Source organism: Equus asinus, chromosome X (assembly GCF_041296235.1).
Source record: "Equus asinus isolate D_3611 breed Donkey chromosome X, EquAss-T2T_v2, whole genome shotgun sequence".
In the NCBI taxonomy this organism is placed as follows: Eukaryota; Metazoa; Chordata; class Mammalia; order Perissodactyla; family Equidae; genus Equus; species Equus asinus.
In genome coordinates, this window is record NC_091820.1 from 837,981 (window position 1) to 857,901 (window position 19,921).

The following is a 19,921-nucleotide window of genomic DNA, read 5'->3' on the forward strand; positions in this document are numbered from 1 at the left end:
GCCCCTCCACTGGTGGGGGGGGGGGATTCCCGTCTTCTCCCAGACTCACGGAAAGTAGGGGCGTCCCACCTGCCTCATGGTGATGACGTGAAGGGGACACCCCAGGACGCTCCATGTTCAGGCCTCCCTCCCAGGCGTCTCAGGATGATGCACCCCCTATAACATGTAGAAATTGACTGGCTACTCGGGGGTGCTCTGAGCCCCTGACACATCCCCCACGTGTCCACCCAGGCAGCTGCTTCGGGACCATCTCCCTCTGTTCCCTTGGCCGAGCCATTCCCCCACCCCAAGATTCTCAAGCTCCTTCGCAAGGGAACACGCCCCCCCCCCCCACCCAGCCCCTTCACGCCGCTCAATCCTTTTGTTGGGGATGACCATACAGACCCAAACTCTCTCTGAGCCCACATTTCCCCATATTTTCCTTCTTTGCATTCATATTAAAATAAGTGCATTATAAGCACAGGAATTTTTTTTTTTTTTTATCCAATTAAAACTGTACTTCTTAAATATGCCTTGTCCGGGCCAGCCCCGGTGGCGTAGTGGTTGAGTTTGGCGTGCTCCCCTTTGGTGGCCTGGGTTCGGTTCCCGGGGGGTGGACCTACACCACTCAGCTGTCAGTCATATGTGTTGAGGGCTTATATCACGCCCCATTAGGCCATGCTGGGGTGGCGACCCACATACAAAAAAGAGGGAGGTTGGCAGCCGATGTTAGCTCAGGGCAAATCTTCCTCAGCTAAAAAGAAAAAAAAAAAAGTTAAAAAAGAAATAAATAACTAGGCCTTTTCCAAGTCTGCTCCTTCCTCCTTCCACTGTTTTCTGGGCTGGGTTGAGTGACTACTGTGCACCTTACAGTAAGCACATCCGCCTACTGGGGCAGCTCGGAAATTAGGCACGTGTCCCACGACAAATGAGACCCGCCGGCCTGGAGAGGGGCGTTGTCCAGCGCAGGCGTGGGGACCTCCCTGAATCGTCCCGAGATACAGGGAAACGGAACGTTTTCCAGAAGCATCTCCTTCTGCAGGTGCGCACAGACTAACCTACGCCCTCCGCGACGCAGGGCCAGGGAATTCTCTGTGTCCTCAGCCGCTCGCTTACCCTACCGGCAACGGATTTGCCGGGGGAGGGCGTTCTGTTCCCACCACCAGACAGACAGCAGCACCCGTGCCGGGCGGTTTCAAAAATATTTTATTTTCTGGAATAGCCATTAATGTCTCAGCTTGGTCTCGATTGCCTGCCTCCACGGGGTGGGGTTGGGTGGGGTGGTGGGTGGGGAGGCAGAAGCTATGACGCGACAACACCGGGGCGCCACACGTCACACCTGCGCAACGGAATGATGGCAGGGTTTAGGACAATGTAGAAAAAGGCTCCCCAGGGTGTGGGTGGACAGGACCGGGGCGGGAGGGTGGACGTTGCTGGACTGCACCGCTGCCGAGGACATTCGTCGAGACGTCCACGCCCCACACCGCGGGGCCCACGGGAGATGCCATCCCCATCCCGCCCGATTTTTAAACAAGGCGGCGGAAAAAAACACAGCACAAAGTCCTGGGCGGCTGCCGGACCCGCAAGGCGACTGTCACCCCGAGGTGCAAGTGGCAAAGCGCCCGAGGCATCGTTTCAGAGTTCCGAGGTGACGAACGCTGGCTGCGTTTCTAGAACTTTCCAGAGCTCTCGTGTTCCACGTGCAAAGTCCCTAGTCTGTGTTGGGTGGGTTATTTCTCCCAGGACACGGTGTCTTCTCCTGGCGACAGACCGATAAAATCACCCCGGGGTGGGCGGGGGGCGGGGGTGGTGAGTGGCCAGCAAGAATGATGGGGGAGCCCCTCGTGTCTCGTCCCCCGTGAGCGTCTGCTCTGCCCACGGGAGGAAGCCAGGAAGCACTGGGCGTGGTTTGCATGAGTTTTACGGCACGGCTGCGTCTGAGATTAAGCGGGTCAGGTCCCATTCGTACCTACCTCAACGAGGGGATAATCTGAAGCCGAGTGTCCTCTGGACTCCTCGAGCCGGGAAGGAGAGTCAACGGTCCCGCTGGGCCGCCCCCGCGGGCGTTGGAACCCCTGTGAGTGACGACTACGCACAAGGGAAAGGCCGATGGAGACGTCACGATCAGAGCGGGCGGGCCAGGCGGGCGGGGCAGGGATGGCTGGATGGGACCACGGCGGTGGATGGAGGTTACAGACGCCAGCATGGCCCCGGAGGCGACACTGCCCAGGAGTCCTGACCGCCTGGTGATGGCTTGGCAAGATGAGAGACGGAGGGGTGGCCTCAATCCTCGGTGGTGGTCACCCCACCCTTCACCCCCACAATGCAGCTGGGATGGCATGCTGGTCGGCGGTCTCCAGAGAAGGGCCGAGCAGTGACCTCCAGGGATCCGACCCTCCACATTGGAGTCCTGGCCGTGCGGTGGTCCACGGACGGGATGTTCTCACAACGTCTCGCCTTGCCCCTGGACAACAGGTCAACGGAGGGCTGCACAGCGGCCAGAGTTGTCCGCCCCTTTGGGAACCCTACCTAGATGGAAAGAGAAGGGAAGAAAACGAGAGCGTAAGGAGAGGTATTTCAATGGTGAGCCGGTGAAAGGTAATAGTCTTCAACAAAGTCCCTTCGCCCATCACCCAGATCTTGCACCCTAATGTCACGCTCCAATAGCAGGAGCCAGGGCTTCCGAGAGAAATGGCTAATGGGAGGACCACGGCTCGGAAGACACGGGATGTTCCTGGAGCATCTTGTCGTTCCGGAAAGTAGGGAACGGTCAAAACACCAAACGATGGGGGGTGGGGGGGGCACGTAAGAGGGATGCAGAAGCCGAACTGGAAGAGGGAGGTTCCAACGGCCAACAGTTGGAGCGAGAAAATAAAATACTGTTGGATCGTAACCCAAAGTATAAAATCAATATCCATGAGTCCCTATGGATGCGATAAATGAGGTAAGAGAAATAGATCCCCTCCATGCAGAAGCATTCCAAATCATTCATGTGGATCCTCAAGTGGGTGGAGCTTAAGTCCTCACTCCTTAACTGTGGGCTGCACACGGTGACTTCCTCCAATGGAGTATGGGAGGCGGGGGGAAAGTAATTTCACAGTGGAGAAATCTGAGGAATACCACCTGAGCCAGGAGACCAAGGTCAACACCCAGAGCGATAAGTCATGTTGATGGTTTGGGTCCCTGCGATAACATGTGCCTAGCTATGAACCTTTCATAAAACGCGATGAGAAGGGCATCTCCTCTCCACGGTCTTCCGCTCAAAAACCAACCATCCCAGTCGAGTCATGAGAAAACACCAGGTGAGTCTCAACCAAGAGGCACCTACGAAACGCCCGACCACTATTCCTCCAAGTTCTCAAGGTCATCCCAAACAAGGGAAGTCCGAGACACCGTCACAGGCTCAGAGGACCCCAAGGAGATGTGACGACTGAAGTCATAGGGTGTCTGAGACGTGGACCTTAAAAAAAAAGGGCAGGAGGGACATGACCAAGGTGACTGGATGAGTCAAACTTTCCATTCATGGATTCTCCCTGTTTTGCATATGGCGGACCCAAGTGGAACAAGGCAAGACCTGGCCACCTGGGGTGTCTGAAGCCCCAGGAGACGCTTGGCGTTGCCTGGTAGGGAATTCTAGGTCCCCACTACTCTTAAGCCACCCCAAAAGGCAACGATCCATCAAGGAAGCAGATTCTTTGGTCGTATGTAAATCCAATCAGATGGTGTCGGTGTGTCCCCCAACCAGGGATAGTTTAGGTCAAATAATACTACACTTAGAAATTAAGCACATGGTCGAATGTGGTGATGGGAGAGCAGAGGCTTCCTGTGAGGGAGAGGAATCCCACCAGGATCAGGGCAGGCAAGCGGGAAGACAATTGGATGCACACACACACACACACACACACATATATATATATCTGTTGAAATGATACTATTTTGACATAGTGATTAAGTAAAATACGTTATTAAAGTTGATTTCAGGGGCCGGCCCCATGGCTGACTGGTTAAGTTCATGCATTCCGCTTCAGTGGCCCAAGGTTCACCATTTTGGATGCTGGGTGTGGACCTACACATTGCTCATCAGGCCATGCTGTGGCGGCGTCCCACATAGAAGAACTAGAATGACCTACAACTGGGATACACAACTACGTGTTGGGGCTTTGGGGAGAAAACAAAAAAAAAAAAAAGGAAGATTGGCAACAGATGTTAGCTCAGGGCCAATCTTCCTCACCAAAAAAATAAAAAATAAAAAAATAAAAAGTCTTTGCCGGTTGGGATGTTCTGGGACCAAGGCGGATCCGTTGCCCGGGGACCCCTCCCTGTTCCAGGTGGGGCAACTTGGAAGCGGGTGGCTGGTCATCTTGAGTTGGGGGATGGAGTTTGGGGTGGGAGGGTGATCCCTCAGCCTTTCCCAATGAGCATCTACTGAACGGGCTTCCCCCCACCTTGAGTTGCCCCAATTTCCAGCTGGAAAGTCCACGGAGCGTCTTCTAAGTTAGTCCGGTTGGTTAGACACCATCGTAGGCATGACCAACGTACAAGGACGGCCACGCTCCCCAGCCCCGGGGTCCGGGTTGACTATTTAATCAACCTCTTGCAATGAACTGAATCCCGGTCAGTCCAAACCAGGCCCCTCCACGTTTCCATCGGTTCTTTCCCCAGCCCGGAATTCATAAATCTTACCCTAAAGAATGGGTGCATCTCCGCCTCCCGTTTACTGTGTCTTCCCGGAGACGGACCCTCCCAACAGGGCTGAGTCAGGCGGGCAATTTGCTGGGGGAATTTGAGGGGTGCGAAGGGTGTCCTTTCTGACGGGCCTTGGAGCCTAGCTTTCCACCCGTGCAAAGCCCTCCCCGGCTCTCAGACGCAGAGATTCTGGAAGGTTCCAGGAAAACGTGGGAATGCCCCAGGAGGGGTAAACATATGGATCCACACTGTCTCATGCGCCCCCAGCACGGCTCCCCCGGGGGAGCACGAAGAACAGCCATGGGGATCACGGGTCGGCTCTCAACCCCGGACTGATCCTATACCAGGCGTGGTTTTTAGGGTCAGTTTCCAGGTCCGCGACTTTGACGCACCAGGACTTTTCCGGGCTCCTTCCTCGACGTCTCCTACCTTGAATCCCGGGAGGAGAAGCCGGATGGGGAGGATCACGCTGCACGCACGGCCACCACGGACCTCACTCGGGTGACTCGGGCATCTCTGAGACAGCGACGGCGATGGTACCCACCCTGCAGGGTTTGATGCGTGATCAGGTGGTGTGTGATGAGGGTCCCCAGAAGTCGCCCCTGCAGGTGGTATTGAGGGGCGCAGCCTTGACAGGTGGAGGGAGGGCGGCCCCGTAAGGAAGGCGGAGGTGCTGAGCAAGGATGACGTGGCAGCTCTGGAGGAGCGAGCGTGCTGCCGAGTTTCCTGTCACGGGGCACAGAGCATGTGCGTGGGCGCACGCACGCGGGGGTCCATCTCTGCCTGGAACACACCTTCTCCCCAGCTTCCTCCGGAGAATTCTTCTTCGCCCTTGGGAGCTCACTCAAGGGTATGGCCCCGGAGAGCCCCCGTCCCGCCTCCCGCCCTGGTGTTGCCTGCCTTCCTCCTCCGCCTCCTCCTCCTCCTCCTCCGTGTTCCTGCAGCACGGACAGCAGGGGCCGTCTGTCCAGCCCAGGTGTTCCATGGCAGCCTGCCCAGACTTCTGTTCCAGCGCGGATCGAAATGTACCACGATGATCAAATAACCTTGCCGTCCGCCCGGCCGGGAATTTAGACTCTCGGAGAGTACCATACGCAGCTGGTCAACACTGCGGCTCCAGGGACGTGGAGGGAGCTCCGGAGAGGTTAACAAAACTGAGCGTTCTGGGCTGAATTGTGTCCTCCCCTAAATCCATATGTTGGAGCCCTGACCCCAGGACCTTGGAATGTGCCAGGATTTGGAGATGGGTCTTTAAGGACGTGATGGAGGTACAATGAGGTCATGAGGGCGGGTCCTGATGCAACAGGACTGGGGTCCTGATGAGAAGAGGAGATGAGACACGCACAGAGGGACGACCACGGGAGGACACGTGGAGAAGATGCGTCTACACAGCAAGGAGAGAGGCCTCAGGAGGGACCAGCCCTGCCCGCACTTGGATCTCGGACATCCAGCCTCCGGGACTGTGAGACCATAAATAAACGTTGAAGCCACCCCACCTGGGGTAATTTGTCCTGATGGCTTTAGCAACCCAACACGATGAGCGAACCGAATAGGACACGAACCGAAATTCTAGTTACGCTGTCCAATACGGTAGCCACGAGCCACGTGACTAAGTTTCAATCAATTAAAATTCAAGGCCATTAGAAAGCCAGGCCCTCAGTGAATCTAGCCACACGCAAGCGATCAGAAGCCACACGTGGCTGGTGGCTCCTGTACTGGACCCAGCGGGTCCAGATGGGTCTTGCTGTTCACCCATCCTGTTCTTGGTGAGATTCGGCTCCTCTGAGCCGGACGGAAGGACAAGCTGGTCCAGTCTGCCCTTCTGAAGGCGTGTGCCCCTCCTAGATGTCCCCAGATGGAGGCCCATGGGTGGTGCCGCCATCTTGGAATGACGTCCCTTGAGTTGACTTGTCCATGCTGGGACTACGTAAGTGGGTACATGCGCCCAGCCCCTTCACTGTTCTCCACGGGCAGGAGAAAGCCAGTGCCTGTCGGTTCCCATCCCGTGCTGGCCACCACTCAGGGCTCACCATGTTCCGCCGTGGGTACGTCAACCCCATGCCCCTCAGATTCCTGGCGGGTGGAACCCAGACAACGGTATTCCTTATAATGGCGCGAGGAATCCCAATGAGTCGCCAGGGCTGGCCACCACTTCTTTTGTTGCAAGTTCATTTTTTGCAGATGCCCTTTTGTTTTGTTCCTCAATTTTACCCATTTCACGTGACCGTCTGGTTTCCTGGAACCCCCTCCCGTCAAGGGCTGACTCCTCCGACACCTGACCTCTTGGAATCTGCCGCTTGGCCAAAAGCATCCTCGTTACCGGATGAACTCATCATTTCATGGCCCCAAAGACAGCAGGTAGATGCCTGGACCCCGTGCACGTTACCTTAGACGGCAAAGGGATTTTGAAGCCGTGATTAAGTGAAGGGTGTTGAGTTGGGGAGTTGACCCTGGATCATCAGGTTGACCCCATGTCATCACAAAGGTCCTTATCAGAGGGAGGTGGGACGGTCAGAGGAAGAGCAGATGGTGTGATCACGGGAGACGGGATCGGAGCGACGCGCGGCCCCCAGCCAAGGAATGCGGCCGCCTCTGGAAGCTGGCAGAGGCCAGGAAGCACGCCCTCCTAGAACGTCCATATGGGACCGGCGCTGTCGACACCTTGACTCTGTCCCCAGGAGACCCATTTTGGACTTCCGGCCTGCCGAGCGGGTAAGAGAATAAACGTCTGATGTTTTAGGGCCCGACGTTTGTGGCCGTATGTCACGGCCGCCATGGGAAAGGAACGGCAATGGGGCGTGGGAACGTGGCCTGGCGTTGCTGGGAAGCACATTAGAAAGACGGGACAGTGCGCTGTGGGAGGGACCGTGTTTTCTTTTAGAATTCACTTGTGTCTTCCGGAACAGCACGGTCCCTCTGACCTCTTTGTGAGGTCTTTTTTCCCGTCTCAGAACGGGAGCGGCCTCTCAAATTGGGGCGAGATCGTCCTCCTGGGGCAGTCGGTGATGCGCTGTGGGCAGGGGGCTCCCCCTGTGGCCATGCTGATCCAGTCTCGAGCCCCCCCCCCCCAGACCACAGGGGCGAGAAGAGATGACGTCCCACTGCCCCCAAACGCAGGAGCAGGCAGCCGTCCTGCCTAATTTCCGGCCCTGCCCCTTTTTTTTCCAAAATGGATTTTCTTTTTGGGTAAAAGCTCCCCATGCATTTTTGCATGTGGTTCTGTCTTGGATGGACTACGCAAAGAAACCGGGGGAGAATGCCGGAAATCATACCCACGCTTCTGACCGACACATGATTTTCGTTTTGTTTCGTTTTCCAGGTTTCATGAAGACGTCTCCAAATTTGCAAGCGTGGTGGTGGTGGGGGGGGGGGGGGGAGGCCATAAAAAAATCCCACCGGGCAAAAATGGTCCAGATTCATCCCAGAGAAGGCATCCTAGGTCTTACTCCTCGAGCCCAGGAAAGCACGAGTCAAAAAATATAACCCTGGACATGTTCACTGGGATAAAAGGAAATCTTCACTGTGGCATCTAACTAAGGGGTAAAGGTGATGCCCTGGAGGGTTTCGAGATTGACGTCTGGGCCTCTCTCGTTTTTGCTTTATTCCCAGAGATGCAGTTGGCTGGAAAACGGCTGAGCGACGTTCCCTGCTCTGGAGATGCCACCGAGGAGACACAGGCCCCGAAAGAGGTCAGCCAGCCCGGACAGAAAGCAGCGTCTCTTTATAGCACGCCACCCTAAATAAAACCCTGAGCACCTAGAACAGGCTTAGGGGCTTTTTTTTTTCTTCCAGGAGGATAATTATTTCCTAAATATAATTCCTCTGGTAAAAGACAGTCCTTCCTTGTGGCTCGGCACCCTAGAAACACTTGAAGAGGGGGAAAAAAAAAAAAAAAGGTGGCAAAGAAAAAGAAGAAGAAGAAGAAAAAAAAACATACAGAGTGAAACCTCGAGCTCCTAATTCCCTTTTTTTTCCCCCAGTGAGATTTTAGGTTCTCTGCAGCGTTGGGATGCCGGGCTCCTGCCAACCCACCAGAAGGAAATGGACACGATTAAAAGATAAGTGAAAACAAGGAAAGGGTTCATTTACAGTCAGTTGTGAAATACGGCGAGATGCGTGTGGCCGGAATTCACGGTGCTGGGCAAAAATGGGCTGTAAAAACCAGAGTTTAGGGAAAAACTGGGATTAAGGTCATGCCACTGGAGAATTTTGTCATGGACACATGAAAAGAGGAGAGAGGATTATAGCAAAGGGGTGGCATGGGTTGACGGGGGTTCATGGCTAAGGCACACACAAGCACGGAAATGACTAGGGATACTGACCCGGGAAAGCTTGTTTGTAGAATTGGATGTTGGAAGCGTTTTGTCTTTTGGGAGAAATCTCAGGGAAAGTGTAAATAAAAGATGTGGGTGGGTCTGAATCACACACCCCACGCGTGACCCGAGGGGGCTGGCAGGTGCATGCGTGTGTTTGATCTAGAATATTTTTTCCCTAGAAGAAGAGTTTATGCAAGACACCCTGTTTTTGCACCCGTGTGGGGCAGCCTCCATTCTTATGTCTCTTTCTATCCGATACACCATTTTATTCAGTTGGACAGTCATTTTTTTTTGTCTTGGAGTTTTGGGCTCATGGTTGATAACGTCCAACTTCCACATTGTCATCATCCTCATGAGACTGGGTCGATTGGTATCAAAACATTAACAGGGGTGCCAGCCCCGTGGCCCAGTGGTTAAGTTCGCACACTCTGCTTTGGGAGCCCAGGGTTCAGCAGTTGGGATCCCAGGTGTGGACCTACCCATCGCTCATCAAGCCATGCTGTGGTGACGTCCCACATACAAGAACTAGAAGGGCCTGCAACTAGGATATACAGCTATGTACTGGGCCTTTGGGGAGGAAAAGAAAAAAGAGGAAGATTGGCAACGGATGTTAGCTCAGGGCCAATCTTCCTCACCAAAAAAAATAAAAAATAAAAAAATAAAAAAATTAAAAGATGAGATATTGGGGAAAAGATTACTTCGTTTTCAACGTAACGGTCTTCACGCTTCACAAACGTGGTGACAACACAGCCATGAGGTGTGATGGGCCAATGCATTCCGTTTGGACCCTCATGAACTGCACGCTTTGAGGACCCTTTCATTAACCATTTCAACCCATTGTCCTCAGTGACCCTCCCGTGATCGTCTCGGACGACTGGTCTACCTACGGCTCCCATCACCGGATTCATGCAAACACCACCACTGCGTGCGTGCGCTTACAGGTCTAATGAAACACAGGAGGCGAAGACACATGGAATGGAAGGTCTGGCCAGGTCAGATGGTGGGAGAGAGAAAAATGACCTGCAGGCAGCCACTGCTGACCCCCCGGTACCCTGGCCTTCACATCCTACCAGACCCCAAATTCACTGACCCAGAAGAAACCTCCGCAGCGACACACCCCACTCCCCGACCAACAGCATTTTGCAAAAGTCATGTGAAACCATCTTAACCCCACAGGAGGTGCTTAATAAATGCACGGTCCTTGCTCTCAGGCCCTTAAAAACGCTATTTGGGCGGTAAGCGTGGAATTCCCCAAAATTCCCAAAAGAAACGGCTCTTGGACTTATGCACCCAGACGGCGCTGGACCTCTCCCTCCGGAAGGCCAGCCACCGATTTGGAGCATCCTGGGTGTGGCCTTTAAACCATTTCTGGAATTCTTCCGGAATTGTCTCCACACAGCCGTCTGGCTCGCACTCTCTTGAGCCGAAAGCCGCATTTAGGAAATTGGTTCCTAAAGTGACTCCCCGACTTGGCTGCGAAAGAGGTGTCCTCGGTGTTTCCAAAAGTCCTGGGCTCGTCCGCCTGGGAAGGCCCGGGGTGGCATTACTGGAGAGCTCAGGGGCCACGAGAGGGCCGCCCGGCGAGTGTCGCTAGACCAGATCCCTTGGGGGCGCGGGGGGAGAGAGTAACTGATGGAAACAAACAGGCTCTTTTCGGAATTGGAACGGCTCAGAAGGCACAGAAGGTGTTTGGCGGCTTCCACAGGAATGTTTTCCTCTGTGGATGCGCCGTTTTGTTCCCGTTTCCGCAGCCGGCGTCCCAGCCTGGGGACCGGCTTTGCAGGCGGGAGGATGGGGAGAGAAGGCAGCCCCGTCTTCACTATGTCACTGCCCCGTCCGGGTTCAAATGCACATCTATTTTCTCATCCCCTTCTGTCCACGGGACTGGGCTTGACCCGGCCTCTGCCTGGGGCATCCTGCACCCGAAAGGTCAGCCCGGGACTGGCTTTCCCTCATCCGTCAGCACCCCCGAGGCTCGCTCTCTTTCTCTCGTCTTTCTGCATGTCCACGTGTTTCTGGAGGCATCCGCAGTGCAGACCAGCTTAAACCCGAACATCTGTGGAGTGGGGCTCGAAAAACTTGCAAAAAAAAAAAAAAACTCGCAAACAAAAGGCTGCTGCCATCGGAAGAGGCTTCGTGACGGTCTGACTAAACATCCTCTGCCTCTGTTGTGTTCTGTTGTTTGAAACTGAAAATAGCTTCCGAAGCAAGAAAAAGATACCCCCCCCCCGCCCCGCCACCCCACCGCCTATTCCTTCTGCCAGCATCACCGATCTTGAATTTTAAAATGTGTGCTGCTGCCCAAGGATCTTGTCTTGCAAGGAGGCGGACCTGAGGGTAGTAAGACCGCCCCCCACTTTTTTCCTTTGCCCCTCGTCCTCCAGCTTACACGTCTCTTCTGAGCAAAAACTAACTGCCAAGCAAGCAAACACCTCCGGCCCGCTTCTGGGGCAGCCTGTTTTTTTTTTTTTTTTTTGCTGCTGAATCGTAAGTTTTAGGAAGTTCTCTCTTATCTGATCGATGACCAGCCTCCTGGTCGGCGTCGTCTGCTCCCTGTCGGTCTGGGTGCTGGATGTTCTGTTTCCCTTCACGTGAGGCTTCTGTGCAGGGCAAATTGACTCAATTCTACCCGCTATTCTTGCAAAAGAAGCGGGCGGGTGGGGGTTCCCAGACTCTTTGCCCCTTTGGGGACCCTCCGGTTTGGGAAGGATGCAGGAGACGCATGAGGGCGATTGAAGGAGGATGATTTACATGACGTGAGATGCAAAGCACCACCGACTCAGGGCTCATAGAAACACTCTCAGATTCGAAGACAGAAAGTCTATCAGGACGTTGTAATGAAATAAGTATTTTCCTTGCACCAGAAACCTAACTTAGAACTTCCAAAATATACACACATTCTTGAATCATTCCTTTTCAGCTTGTAAGGCTGGCTGTCACTACCAATGAACTAATGTCGATATTAATTGCCAAACTGATTGAAATAGGCCCAAAGTTTCCTTTTCCTCGCTGGAAATCTGTGTGAGCAGTGCCTAGAAATATACACGAAGCAGTTATGCATTAAAAGGAAAAACTTAAGAGAAAAATATTATTCCTGAACCTTCATGGAGAGCTGAAGATAGAAATGCAATAGAAAACTCTTTTGAATGGAAATGCAATGGCCGTGAGATTTGACTTACACACACACACCCCCCCACAAACACACGCGTGCATGCATGCAGGTCCATGCACCAGAGCTCGGAGACGGTTGCTGATTGACTTTCTGTTCTTGTGATCTTGGGGAAGTTATATAACCTTTTTCTCTCAGCCCCACTTTTCTGTTCTGTAGAATTGGGATAATCATCATATCCATGTTGCCGTTTGGAAGATACAATGCAACGTAAATAATATCATTTTAGCTCCCTGCCTGGGACTCAGTAACACGCTCTGCAGATATTAAATGCAACTGTTATTTATAGGAAACCGTGGCAGCGAGCCAGTCCACTCTATACTTGTTGCCCGTAGAGAAGGAGGAAGGTGATAAGACAGATATTTCTGTTTTGTCACACTGTTTCCAGCTTTCTGAGACTTCCTTCTACCTTGAAGTTGGGTTCACCTGACTGAACCCCCGAGGATGATCCTCAGTGCACGCCAACGTCCCGATGCAAATGGGCCTCCCACGGTTTTTAGGTACGAAATACCCAAATGGTCACCATGATCTCATGGCCCGCTCGGAGAGGTGGTGGAGCAAGACGTGCACTGCTGGACGGAAAGGGGACCGGGGCTTTCCTTCCACAGGAGCACAGAGAGGTCTTGAGTGTGAGAGGGCTGTGCCCATCTCCAGCCCGAAGCTCCAAGTGTGCGTCTGTCAATTCCAGAGACGACTCTGAGCTGACCGGCTGTGTGACCTGGGGCCAGAAAACGCCTTCTCTCTGCCTTGGCTTCTGTACCTGAAATGAGGATGGGAGCGATGACCCGGCCTCTCCCCAGGACGGTGGCATAGGTTTGGAAGGACCCAGGATTGGGAAGGCCTTTTGTCGGTCACAGAGAGCTGTGTGGACGTGAGTGGCTTGGATTCACTTTGTCTAAAGGGGGCTGGTTCCATTCAGGGGCCTATCTACTTGTGGGGACCACTGATTCTTGGCACGAGTGTTAACGAGCTGTCCACTTTGTGTGTGCCTTGCAACCTGAATTCTGGACCCCACGTTTCGTTCTGCTTCTGTGAAGCCCCTTTGAGCCGACGTGGGGATGACTGCTCAGTAGGGACAGTTAACTGGATCATTCACAGAACCCACATGCACGGGGCTAGCTGCTAACCCATGGGAAGATTTTTCTCTGGGAAACTGAATAAACGTTGTTCTTTTGGGAGTGAAATCACACGTGAGAAAAAAAGAATCAGAGAGAGACCGAGAACGCACACGTTGAAGAAGTCACCCGATCGGAATGAGGTCTCAGCCGCTGTGAGCACGGTTAGCATCATTCTCCGTGTGGCCCGACCGTCGGCCGGATGAAAATATCCTGGATGGTGTCAGTTATGTAATTTTTTTTTCCCACTATTTTCATTGTAACCGTGTTTTCTGGTCCCTCCCAGACATGCCCCACTAGTCACCAACGTCCTCCCAGATGCTCACCCGACAATCAGGCATCTCCTGGTTCCTGGCAGGGTAGGTGCTGGGGATAAATTTGGATCCTAATTCCCGTGCTGTGTGTGGGATGTGGATGCGGGCAGCTGGGTGGCCTTTTCTCCTCTGCGGGACGACTTCTCAAGGCACCACGTGTCGGCATGTGACCGTGGAGCTTTCCTCCTGTTTCTCCTCGGCTAATTCACCGCATACCTGCAGCTCAGTGCTTTGGAAATTTATCAGGAATATTTGTCCATTCTGTTGTCAGAGGTTTGTTTGTTTGTTTGTTTGTTTGTTTTTAGGACAAATCTTAGGCATCTAGGACTTGAATTAGGGGGTGGGGGGGGGCAGGTCCTTTTAGAGATGCCCATTACATCTGGGGAGAGCATCTATGTAGCCAGCACCACAGAATGCCCTAAGAATGCATTCCCACTGAGAATACGGGGCGGTGGGGGGGGGGGAGGGGGTGGCTCCTCCAAATTTCCTCTATTCTCTCAAATCGTGTTGATTATCATGAAAACGGGTCTGCCCTCCTCTTCCTCCTCCTCCTCACACACTGGATCCTGGGGACATGCCTTTCATTGCCGCAGAGGAATCCCTCACTGTCTCAGCCCCCGATTTTAACCGCGAGAGGAAAACCACAGGCGCGCAAACCCTAATCACCCCACATCAGACAGTCTGGTCCCCTTGGGTTTCGGAAGATTCCCGGGGGAAAAGGAGTCTCTGTGTTTGCAGGCTGCTTAACCCCTCCAGGGGCTGGAAACGGTGGATGGCAGGAGAAGAAACGAACATGATTTGCAGAAAGCAGGGCTCCAGGTTGGCCAGAGCAGAGGCGAGCCAGCCGGGACCCAAAGATTCCCCTGGATGCCCTGATTACGGCAGGAAGACGTCCCGGCTCTCTGCAGATGCATAAATTGACAGCCTACTGAAACTCGGTGTTTTTCCTCACAGGTTCTTTTTCGCAGAGGAAGGTTCAGAGGGACGCATTTTTCTTGCTCACGAGACATTTATTTAAGTCCCAAACTTGCTCGGCACACTTGATGGAGGGCAAAGCTTCATTCGGGTCCCGTCCTTCTCTCTCCTGCGGGGCAGGGACCAGGGGGCCTGGGGGCCTGGGAGGAAGCCCCCTTCCCGAGCTGTTGCGCCCCTCGGGGGAGGTGGGTGGGTGGGTGGGCGCCTGGGAGTGGGAGGGAGGGTGCACCAGCCTTCCGACCTGTTTTCAATAACTCGCTGGAGGTGTCCCTTTGCGGCGGATGCGCTCGGCCCCCCGCGCCGCGCTCACCTTGCACAGACACGCGGGCAAAGGGTTGGGGACCCGGCAGCGCGCGGCAAGCACCGGGTACCCGGGAGCTCGGTCCCACTCGGCCCCTGGCCGCCGTGCAGGTGGCGACCGAAGGCGGGAGAGCCCGGCGTCCTCCGACCCGAGGCGCCCCGGCGGGCGGGACTGGCAGGGAGGGGCCCAGCAGGCCGGCGCCCGGCCCCCCTGCACGCCCACCCACCGCAGCCCGCCGCCGCGTGCGCCCGCGCGGGGAGTCCAGGGCGCAGCGCCCACCCCGGGGACGGTCCCGTGCCCGGATCGCGCGCCCTCCGCGAAGTTGTGGCTGCACCCCCCCCACCCCACCCCACCCCACCCCACCCCACCCCTCGCCCCGCAGGGCGGCCGCCGGAGTGCACTCACCCGCTCTCCCCGGTGCGTCCCTGAAGGTCAAGGCCAGGGGGCGGCGGCGAGCGCGCGGTGGGGCCCGGGGCAGGGGGGGGGGAGCGCCGCCGGGCCGCCCAGCCCCCATGCCCGGCGCGGGGGGCGTCCTCAGCGCGGTGGTCCCCGGGGCCCGCGGCGCTCAGATGCCGTGGTCGCAGTCCACATCGCGGCAGATGTACCAGAGGATCACGTACAGGATGAGGAGGATGGCGAAGATGAACAGAGCCACCAGGATCGCCTTGGTCACCGGCGAGATGAGCGACTGCATGGCCCCGGCGGGGCGCGCGGGCGGGCGGGGGGCGCGCGGGGGCGCGGGGCGCGGCGCTCACGACCCCCGAGCGCGCCCGGAGCCCCGCGCCGGCCCCGCGCCGCATCCGCAGTGCTCCGTGCCGGGGACGGCGCCCGCTCCTGGCGCTCACCGGGCCCGGCGGCCGCGGGGCTGGGCGGGCGGCGCGGGGGGCGCGGGCGGCGGGCGGGCGGGGGCGGCGGCCATGGGCGAGGACGCGGACGCGGACGGAGCGCGAGGAGGCGGCGCGCCCCGGCAAGTCCCCGCAAACTTGGGCGGCGGCGGCGGCGGCGGCGGGGGGCGGCGGGCGCGCGGTGACAGGTGGGAGCCCGGCCCCGCGGGGCGCAGCGCGCAGCCGTCCGCGGGCGGCGGGGGGCGCGAAGGGAGGCGCGGCGGCGAGCGCGGGAGGGGCTGCGGCGGGCGGCGTGGAGGCGGAGGCGGAGGCGGGGAGGCGGGGAGGCGGGGGCGCGGGGTGGGGGGGTTGCACCCGCCGCAGACCCGGAGGGAGGCGGGGAGCGGCGTCCCCACCCGCGCCCCTGCGCGCGACCCCTGGCGCCTCTGCGCTGCCCCGGGGCCCCTCGCTCCACCTCCCCCTCGGCTGGGCTGTCTCCTGCATCCTTCTCCCCCATGCCGGCCCCTCTTAGGGGGTCCCCTTTCTTTCCTCTTTCAGGAGCCCCCACCCCTCACCCCGCCACTGGTGCGCTGCTGAGATGTAATTACAGAGGAATTGGGGGGGGGTGTTGGTGCAGGCTGACGGACAGGGCAGCCGCTTGCTTCCTCCTCAGTCTCGGGGTGCGGTGGAACAGGGGAGGGGGCTGCCGCTTGCGTCCAACTCGTGGCTGACCTCAGGGGGTCAGCAGAGGAAAGGTTCAGACCCAGAGGGCCCAGAGTCAGGGCTTACATAAGGCGGGTGGAGGGGGGGCTCACAGGTCTGGGAGAAAGAGATGGAGAGCCCAGCAGGCACGGGTGGACCTTCCGGAACAGGGGTCCAGGCTTCTGCCCTGCATGACAGGAAGGCCCCCCCTCCCACCCACCCCATATGCGTGTGTCTCCCTTTCTCCTTTGCCCGCTGGGCCATGTGCACGAGGAGAAGGATGCTGGCCCCATCCTGACACACACACACCTTTCCTGCAGGCTGTGCTGTGTTTACAGCTGACGGCTAGTGGGCAGAGAGGAGTGGAGGGACGCGGCCTACCCAGCTGAGGACCCTGAAGAAGTCACTACCCGGGGGGGTGGAGTCTGTGGGGTGCAGGACCGGGGAAGTGGGGCCTAGACGAAGAATCCATCCCCACACTCTCAAACGACACAGAGTTCAGGCCCAGCATGCTCTGATTCTGGGGTCCCCCTCGGGTGGCCCCCAGCTGGCCGGGGCTTGGGGGGGGGGGTGGTCCACCGTGCCTGACATAAGTCCTGATGTGCGCAGGGTGAGGAGCTGCTGGAGGCACAGTGTGTAAATGCACGCAGCCTGCAGAGCCCCCGACCCTGATTCCCCGGTGCCTTGGGAGGCAGGAGCAGCCGGGGTTGGGGGGGGGGGGGGGGTTGGGGAGTCTTTGTCTGGGCATCCGTGGCCTTCAGAGCCTGGTGCAAGGAAGACGTGAGCTGAGCCAGGTGGAAACGGCGTCCCCTCGGACCGCCGCTGAGTGAGGAGACAGGGGAAAGGTGCGTGTGAGCTTAGGGGAATGAGATGCAGGTGTGGAGAAAGCAATCCGGCACCCAGGGTCCTCGTGCTGCTGAGTGAGGCTTCTATCCCAGCGACGGCTCTCCCCCCACCCCGGGGATGGCATAGGTGGGAGGGAGGGGACCCCCTTCCCGCTGGGGGGAGGATGCTAGGCGCACACACACACACACACACACACGCGCGCAGTGAGCTGTGGGTCTCAGCCATGCAGCATGTGATTGGCAGCAATGCTGTGCATTTTTTCCACGGCTGCAGCTTCTGATTCTGAAATGCACCTGCCTTACCAGCCTCTAGCTGTTCATCGGCTGAAACAAGGATAACAGAATTTGAAAACCCCTTCCCCCAGTACACACACACACACACACACACACATATGCAAGGAGTTTCTGCTACTCCGGCCTACCCTAGGGAGGCGAGCCAGCTTCTGACACTGCTCATTAAACTTCATTTTGTCGGCAGAACCTGTCGGACGCCCAGGACAGAGGCCAGAGCAGGAAAGAGCATCCAGGTAGGGAGGCCTAGGCAGGCGCCAGACGAGAGGCATCGCGATTTCTCGCTCAGGAAATGGAATTTGATGTTTGTTTGATGTGAAAGGATGAACTCAGTCCTCAGGGCGGCTGCCAGATCCCCGTCGGCGGCGGCTTCTGTGCATTCCCGTTGGTCCCCGTGTGTCCGCGTGTTGTACGTGGGTTTCATTTAATCGAATTCCCCGGGCAGCCTGAGGATGGAAGAGAATGCAACGCGTAGAAGGAAGAGCCATTCGTATTGGCCACGGTCCTTGATTAAAACTCACAACCGGGTGCTGGGTCTGCCCCCCTCGGATCCAGCCGGCTCTTTGCCCCCGTCTTCTGGGTCGCTTAGCTGCACCGGGCCTCCTGGGCTCTCAGCCCCTGGTCCACATACCCCCCTGGCTTCCTCCAAAACCCTGTGTCACGTGGAGGCTGCCTTTTATTCCTCCCAAGGGTGTAACGCAATCTGCAACTCCGGGTCAGACCCTGCAGGGCAACTTGAACTTCGGAAAGTTGAGGTTCGGTCAGTCGACAACCCATCGTCCCTGCTTGGGCGACATCACGATTCCTTAAGGATCATCAAGTTGATGGAGTGGATGCCGTGAGCCTTTGAAAAACCCAGCCGGTTGAAAAATACCAGAAGGTGCTGCGTGCAACACGCCTCAGTGGGGCGTGAGGGAGCGACTGTGTCGTCTGTCCGTGCGTGCGTCTGTGCGTGCGTGCGCGTGGGTTTGCTGGCAACGTGAATTGTATGTCAGAAGCGTTGAAGGAAGACCGGGCCGTGCAGATGAGGCATTGAAAGGTGCAGACATGAAGAGCTGGTCCACTCAGTGTAGTTGGCATGCGAGGAAAAGAACAAATGTTCTTGACCAAGCAAAGGGATCCGGGAGCGTCTTTAAGCAAAAGAAGAAGGCCGGTGAGCCCAATGGGTTGGTTTCCATGGTGGCTCAGGGTGACGTTTAGAAACTCATGGCCCCGGAGACCCAGGGGCGTGGGGGCAGGCAGACTAGAGTAGAGAAAGGTCTCCGGGGACCAGATTTCCTGCAATTTCTGGTTGTCTGGCTCCATAGCTGGCTGACCAAGAGTTGGCCGTGGACCAACCAGAGACTCCAGCGTGGACCCCAGGCAAACAGCTGTCTCTAGGTCGGTTTGTGGAGGAAACGGGTGTGTGTTTTCCTGAATGGCCCGCGAGGCTTCAGGGCAATCCTAGAGGAAGTTGGGACCGGTCCAGCGTTTTATATAGAAGATTGCACATCCTTTCTGTGAGTTTTTGGACGGTGTCTTTCTCTGGCTTGACTCAATGGCCTCAAGTAATCCAATAATAATTGCTTCTGTCTCTGCTTCGCTTTGAACGCTAAAATATAGGATTTTGTGTCGGAAGTCTGCACAAGGTCGTTGTCCTGTGGGGGCCTGCGGACCTCGGGGCCTCGTCTCCTGAATCTCCACCCGGTCCTCAGCATCCTTGAAACTTGGTGGGCTGTTCCCCGGCGTCTAGATTCCACTGTTCCCTTTCCTAAAACTCGGTTTGCAAACCGTCAGTCTGCTCTCTGAATCTGTGGCCGGTCAGCGTGTGTGCAAGGGGGTTGGAGGCACAGGAGGATGGAAATTAGAGTTATTTTTCCTTCTTGATGTTTTTTTTTTTTCTGATGACGATGATGATCATGATGATTGATTCGGTTAAGTCTGTGTGTTGACGGAGGCAAAAACTTGCTTTCATTTAGGCAAAAGATAAAGGATAAAATCCAGCCCATCCACCTTTTAGAATGGGGTGGTTTCACCAGGAGACATCTCTCAGATTCTTGGGGTAACCGCTTTGCTCCAAAAGACAGCTTCATTAAGCTCGGCGCCTTGGAAAAGCGGTCATAAGTTAGCAGAGCGCCTCGCGAGTTCAGACTTTAGGTCGTGTTTTTATGAAAACCTTATTTCAGCAACTCTGGGTCGGGGACACGAGTGTAGGAACGATAGAGAAAGGAGCATTGTAGTTTTTAAAATGACAGAGAGAGGTCAGTCCCCCCACGGCTTCGGGATCATAAAAATACCCCAAACACGTGGGCAATCTCTCGCGGCGTTATTTCCGGGACGGTGGCCCTTGAACCACTCTTGCCTGCTCTCCATGGTCTGCGGCGGTCTGCCCCGATTTTAAACTTTGTTTTCGTTTTCATTTGGT

General features: G+C 56.3%; 1 protein-coding gene and 1 long non-coding RNA gene across 2 annotated transcripts; one reads left to right on the plus strand and one right to left on the minus strand.

Moving 5' to 3' along the window:
- Positions 1-1,150: 1,150 nt before the first annotated feature.
- Positions 1,151-16,183, minus strand: LOC139042768 (atherin-like). The gene is made up of 2 exons (XM_070502907.1): positions 15,261-16,183; positions 1,151-2,508 (listed from the first exon to the last, which is right to left on the minus strand). The coding sequence occupies exons 1-2, from the start codon at positions 16,181-16,183 to the stop codon at positions 2,505-2,507; spliced, it is 927 nt and encodes a 308-aa protein (XP_070359008.1). The 3' UTR covers positions 1,151-2,504.
- On the plus strand, positions 7,258-11,424 carry LOC139042683 (uncharacterized). Its single transcript, XR_011499688.1, has 3 exons — positions 7,258-7,377; positions 8,275-8,354; positions 8,646-11,424. It is a non-coding gene; the product is annotated as an uncharacterized lncRNA (long non-coding RNA).
- Positions 16,184-19,921: the final 3,738 nt, after the last annotated feature.

Bases quoted from the DNA above. Each gene is read 5' to 3' on its own strand.
- LOC139042768 (XM_070502907.1), bottom strand. From the start codon at position 16,183: ATGCAGGAGACAGCCCAGCCGAGGGGGAGGTGGAGCGAGGGGCCCCGG.